The 6,724-nt window shown below is 45.3% G+C and overlaps 1 protein-coding gene across 1 annotated transcript in view; it reads right to left on the bottom strand.

Annotated features, from left to right (window-relative positions):
* Positions 1-723: 723 nt before the first annotated feature.
* Positions 724-6,724, bottom strand: part of LOC129833386 (voltage-dependent calcium channel gamma-1 subunit-like) — a 29,783-nt gene continuing 23,782 nt past the window's right edge. The window contains exons 3-4 of the mRNA XM_055897956.1: positions 3,129-3,266; positions 724-2,920 (exon numbers count right to left, since the gene is read on the bottom strand). Coding sequence (XP_055753931.1) covers positions 2,679-2,920; positions 3,129-3,266 — 380 coding nt within the window. The 3' untranslated portion in view covers positions 724-2,678. The remainder of the gene's footprint in view (positions 2,921-3,128; positions 3,267-6,724) is intronic.

Genomic DNA, 6,724 nt, shown 5'->3' with positions numbered 1-6,724 from the left:
AGCTCTGCCTATACATTGAGAGTAGTTACATATTGTATCTCGAGTCCCATCCCTCAGCTGTTTACCAAATCAGTGGCAGGGTGGTCTTTTGTTGTTGTTTGAACTCCAGATTGCCTCTTTAATAACTCTATGACTATATGCTTACAGCGAAACAGCAATGGTTAGGCCTTGCAGAAAATATATATTATACTGTACCTGTCAGAGAACCTGGTACAAAACAATGGGTTAGGTGCTTAGATGGGTGAGAACAAGGGATGTTCGTGTTTAGATGTACTTGAATGTCAGCACAGAACATTACAGCTTTGTAGCTATTGAAATCAGTACCTACACAAAAGTGTTGCCCAAAAACAGAACATGCCCGTCGCTTGTTGACTGAAAATCACTACAATTTAGCTTGTCCAGCTGGCTATAATACTTTGAAGATAATTCATTATGCAACAACTGTCCTGTGTCAACAGAAAGAAAAGCCTTGAAACATTCTCACACTTCATCTTTTGATTTGGAGCTTTAAGTGAAACAGATGGGCAGAGAGGGGGGAAAGAGATATAATGAGAGCGAGAGAGAGAGAGAGAGAGAGAGAGAGAGAGAGAGAGAGAGAGAGAGAGAGAGAGAGAGAGAGAGAGAGAGAGAGAGAATACAATATGAGGAGAGGTACACAATGCGAGATATTGCCATTCAGTGGAGACAAATGTATCTGTCAATAATCACTGTGGTGGGCTTGAATGTTTTGTGTTCAAGCTAGATTGCAATGGATTGTTTGATGAAGCTACTATTGAACAAAAAACAACATAATATCTATCATCTTCATAGGCCCATGTTTAAAACATACAGGTACTGTATACACGCTGTACATTCTACGTGTCCTCTGTAAACACAAACAGCAGTATAGCTCCCTAACTAATACAGTAGATCCGTGTATAGGCATTGCACTGGAGCTTCAATATGGTTTAATCCATTGATACATGTTAAATAAATAAACATTGTTTGTAGCTGCCTGGAGGGGTGAAAATTTACAATGCAACGTTCATTAAAGCATTAACTTATTTCATTACAAAAATGTAGAACGCTAGAGCAGAAATGTATATTAGAAGTGTACAAGACAGCTCAAACTATATTAATTACACAGAGTAGCAGCTCACTATGTTGCCATGTTCTTTAGCTCTTTCTGTCTCTGTGGTCACTTTATAGCAACAGCTACATTTTAATACTGTACATTATAGGTGCGTTTGTAAATTCACTTTAGAGTGTCAGAGTGCACTCGGTTTGAGTGTTCGAAAATTCAGAGCGTTTGGCTCTCGGAGCGTTCAGAGCTCACGCTGGACACTCTGGCTGAGGTGTAGGGTTGATCTGAGCATTCGGACTATACTCGGTAGTCAAGCACCCAAGCCAACTGGCTAAACTTGTTTAACTTGCTTGCTAGCTACTTCCAGACACAAATGAGAGAGCACCTCTCTGAACATGTTACTCACCCTTGCAGAGCTGGTAGAAGTGCTAGAGTGTTTTCATGTTATCAAGAGGGTTAGTGACTCTAACTGCGTTACTGGCAACAATGTAATTCTGTTTCTTAGCTGATGTTTACTTACATCTGTCATAACAACCGAGTTTAGGCAGTTCGTAAATTCATTAATTATTCTGCGCTCTGGCACTCTCCAACTAGAGGGGTCTGAAATCGAAGTAAGTTGCCATGGTGAATTTACTAACGCACCCTATATCAGGGCAGTCCTCAAATGCCACAGTGTCTGTTGCTTAGTAACGGATGATATGGACCAGGAGAGCGGACACTCTCTGCAATCAATGGCAGAAATGTATCAGTTAAGGACCAAAGAAAGGTAAATCTGTGGCCCTCGGGGACTGCTCAAAGATCCTGCCTTACATCTTTATCTGTACACTTAAAACCAAGCAGTGTAGTGCAGTGTTTCCCCTTCTACCCTTACTTAGGCGGGGTGCCCCACTCTCATTCTTCTGTATCCTTAACTCTGTTGCCCCCACCACCAGCCTCAATTTAGTTTATCTTCAGTTGGATTCTATAAAAACATGTATGTTTTTGGCAGCCTTTGTTGAAGATTCCCCTGGTCTAGACTAGTCTGGTCTGGTCAGTTCTGTTTCAATCTTTTCTGATCTGGTCTGTTCTAATGGAGTCTACTACTAGTCTAAGGGCTCCATGGAGTCTGGCTCTGTGTCCATACAGGTCTCCCAGGGGTTGATCTGGGCAGGTCTAATCTGATCTACTACTACTAGTCTAAGGGCTCCATGGAGTCTGGCTCTGCGTCCATACAGGTCTCCCAGGGGTTGATCTGGTCAGGTCTAATCTGATCTATACTACTAGTCTAAGGGCTCCATGGAGTCTGGCTCTGTGTCCATACAGGTCTCCCAGGGGTTGATCTGGGCAGGTCTAATCTGATCTACTACTACTAGTCTGAAGGCTCCATGGATTCTGGCTCTGCGTCCATACAGGTCTCCCAGGGGTTGATCTGGTCAGGTCTAATCTGATCTACTACTACTAGTCTAAAGGCTCCATGGAGTCTGGCTCTGCGTCCATACAGGTCTCCCAGGGGTTGATCTGGTCAGGTCTAATCTGATCTACTACTACTAGTCTAAGGGCTCCATGGAGTCTGGCTCTGCGCCCATACAGGTCTCCCAGGGGTTGATCTGGTCAGGTCTAATCTGATCTACTACTACTAGTCTAAGGGCTCCATGGAGTCTGGCTCCGCGTCCATACAGGTCTCCCAGGGGTTGCGTGGCATCTGGGGCATGGAGATGATCAACAGGCTGAGGCCACTGAAGACCAGGAGGACGAAGGAGGTGCAGGCACATTCAAATGACCAGGAGTAGTAGTACTGTTCCCAGACGGTCTCCTCGCTGTCAATCATCCGCTTGGTGGAGTTCCGCATCACCTCAACAGAGATGATGATGCAGAGACCTAGAGGGAGAAGGGGTACAGGTGAGGATGGATGTGCAGACAGATGGATGGATGGAGAGACGGAAAGAACAAACTAATTAACGAACTAACGAACAAATGAACAAATAACTGATGAACCTGGATGGACAGGCAGAGAAATGTACACTGTTCTTTGTATTCATGCCTGATGTATGACATGAATATCTCAATCAAAGTAGATGTGTCTGACCTGCGAAGGCAAAGAACATCCCAGCAGGCCTCAGTAGGTAGTCCCTCCCCTTCCCGAAGGAGCACACGACACAGAGCGACCCCAGGGTCATGAAGGCCAGGCTGAACACAGCGATGGCCGCAGCTGAGAGGTTGTACTCTGAGAGAGTGAGAAAGATAGAGTGAGAGAGAAAGAAAGAGAGAGAGAGAGGGAGAGAGGGAGAGGGAGAGAGGGAGAGGGGGAGAAAAGGAGTTAACCTGGATTCTTTTCAGAGGAGAGAAAATGGGGAGATACTACCTCAACTTGTCCAATAAGAACACATATTTCTATTTTTGTGTTGCAAAACGTTTTGCTACGGTGTGCCTTACTGAAAAATGAACATGGCCATGGACAGTTTAACATTGTTTATGACAGTGCTAATGAGTCAACTTTCAGGTTTTGTATTGTAATGTTTTGTATTGTAATGCTAGAAAGAAGGATCCTCAAGTCAAGCATTTTGGAGGATCAGGGGCCCTCAATCTGTTTATCTTTCCATTTTGATTTCCAACAGAAAATCATTCAGTTCTTACTGTAACCCATCTCCCATTCTAAGGCATTGGAACTCCCACTAACCCATCCCCCTCCAATTAACCTTAATCAGCATGAAGAGAATACAGCAGATTGCCCTCTTAAACAGTGTCTTCCTTAACCATCACTGACTATATAGTTAGCCTGAACCAGCAGACTGAATGGTGTGATCCCCACTGTTTCACTGAGCTCAGCATTCAGTCCGGTTTAACCATGCTACAATACACTAAAACTGTCTATTAGCACTGCTTCTAGCAGAGGAGTGATGAAGAAAGAAGCCTTGTCTCCAGGTGACTCATTCGACTCTCCTCTCTAACCCCCCCCTCCAATCCTCCAGGCCCATTGTACAGATTACGATAAGCCAGGGCTCACTTTCCCGTCGTAACGCCCTGACTGAGCAGCAGGAGAGCATGGAGCGTGAAATAAGCGTGATCGTTCCACTCAAGTAGCTACTTTTGTCATGGCTTGGCTGTGGAGAGACACAGAGGGACACATACAATCTGTGTCTACATGCGTGTGACCTCAGACGTTAGGGTGGGCTGCCTCTGCCTGTGCTACCAACCTGCTAAGGATTATTATGGTTGTGTCCCAAATGGCACCCTATTCCTTATATACAGTAGTGCACTACTTTTGACCAGAGTCCGTAGAGGCATTTGGGACATAGGCACAGGTCCACTTGGCAAAGTGATGTTTTCAACTAAATTCACGCAAGCAGGGATGAGAGGGGACGGAAGCAACCTTTCCTCCGTTAAAAGCAGTGCAGAATCCTCACTCTCAAACACGTAGATCCCCGGAACGCAGTTCACTTTCCAGCTCACACTCTCAAACACATAGATCCCCTGAACGCAGCTCACTCTCCAGATCCCAATCACCTGAATTCTGATCCCCTGTTCACACACCTGTATGTCATTATCACACACTATTTGGTTCAGCTCTTTGCACCCCATCACAGACCTATATCCTTCCTGCCCTGCCTAGCTAAGGTCTTCGAAAACCAAGTCAACAAACAGATCACTGACCATCTCGAATCCCACCGTACCTTCTCCGCTGTGCAATCCGGTTTCCGAGCCGGTCACGGGTGCACCTCAGCCACGCTCAAGGTACTAAACGATATCATAACCGCCATCGATAAAAGACATTACTGTGCAGCCGTCTTCATCGACCTGGCCAAGGCTTTTGACTCTGTCAATCACCATATTCTTATCGGCAGACTCAATAGCCTCGGTTTTTCTAATGACTGCCTTGCCTGGTTCACCAACTACTTTGCAGACAGAGTTCAGTGTGTCAAATCGGAGGGCATGTTGTCCGGTCCTCTGGCAGTCTCTATGGGGGTACCACAGGGTTCAATTCTCGGGCCGACTCTTTTCTCTGTATACATCAATGATGTTGCTCTTGCTGCGGGCGATTCCCTGATCCACCTCTACGCAGACGACACCATTCTGAATACTTCCGGCCCTTCCCTGGACACTGTGCTATCTAACCTCCAAACGAGCTTCAATGCCATACAACACTCCTTCCGTGGCCTCCAACTGCTCCTAAATGCTAGTAAAACCAAATGCATGCTTTTCAACCGCTCGCTGCCTGCACCCGCACGCCCGACTAGCATCACCACCCTGGACGGTTCCGACCTAGAATATGTGGACATCTATAAGTACCTAGGTGTCTGGCTAGACTGCAAACTCTCCTTCCAGACTCATATCAAACATCTCCAATCCAAAATCAAATCTAGAGTCGGCTTTCTATTCCGGAACAAAGCCTCCTTCTCTCACGCCGCCAAACTTACCCTAGTAAAACTGACTATCCTACCGATCCTCGACTTCGGCGATGTCATCTACAAAATAGCTTCCAATAGTCTACTCAGCAAACTGGATGCAGTTTATCACAGTGCCATCCGTTTTGTTACTAAAGCACCTTATACGACCCACCACTGCGACCTGTATGCCCTAGTCGGCTGGCCCTCGCTACATGTTCGTCGTCAGACCCACTGGCTCCAGGTCATCTACAAGGCTATGGTAGGTAAAGTGCCGCCTTATCTCAGTTCACTGGTCACGATGGCTACACCCACCCGTAGCACGCGCTCCAGCAGGTGTATCTCACTGATCATCCCTAAAGCCAAAACCTCATTTGGACGCCTTTCCTTCCAGTTCTCTGCTGCCTGCGACTGGAACGAATTGCAAAAATCTCTGAAGTTGGAGACTTTTATCTCCCTCAACAACTTTAAAAATCTGCTATCCGAGCAGCTAACCGATCGCTGCAGCTGTACATAGTCCATCTGTAAACTACCCACCCAATTTACCTACCTCACCCCCATACTGCTTTTATTTATTTACTTTTCTGCTCTTTTGCACACCAGTATCTCTTCTTGCACATGATCATCTGATGATTTATCACTCCAGTGTTAATCTGCTAAATTGTAATTATTCGATTTATTGCCTACCTCATGCCTTTTGCACACATTGTATATAGATTCTCTTTTTCCTACCATGTTATTGACTTGTTTATTGTTTACTCCATGTGTAACTCTGTGTTGTTGTCTGTTCACACTGCTATGCTTTATCTTGGCCAGGTCGCAGTTGCAAATGAGAACTTGTTCTCAACTAGCCTACCTGGTTAAATAAAGGTGAAATAAAAAATAAAAAAATAAAAATTGTGAGGTATTGTTTGTTTTGTGACACACTTCTATTTAGAGCTCTGTTTTTCCCGTAATTGACTCCTCCTGTGTATGATAGTTTTTGCCTGCCTCACTAACGACACCTTTTGCCTATTCCCTGCCTGTACTTTAGCCTATTGGATTTCCTGTTATCAACATATTGCCTGATCTCCCGGACAACGTTACTAGCCTTTTCCCTGACAGTACTGTTGCCTTTTTGGACCCCCTGTGTATGACCTTCTACCTGTCCCTGGACCCAGCTACCTGCCTCCTCCTGTGGTCCTTTACAATAAAACACCTGTTGTGCCCCACGCTTGAAACCAGCTCTCTGTCTCCCATCGTATTCATTACAATAAGGACACACATAATTAAAACATGTTTCATTAGAACTGGATTCTAG

Source organism: Salvelinus fontinalis, chromosome 34 (assembly GCF_029448725.1).
Source record: "Salvelinus fontinalis isolate EN_2023a chromosome 34, ASM2944872v1, whole genome shotgun sequence".
Classification (NCBI taxonomy): Eukaryota; Metazoa; Chordata; class Actinopteri; order Salmoniformes; family Salmonidae; genus Salvelinus; species Salvelinus fontinalis.
This window is presented reverse-complemented; position numbering and strand designations above follow the sequence as displayed.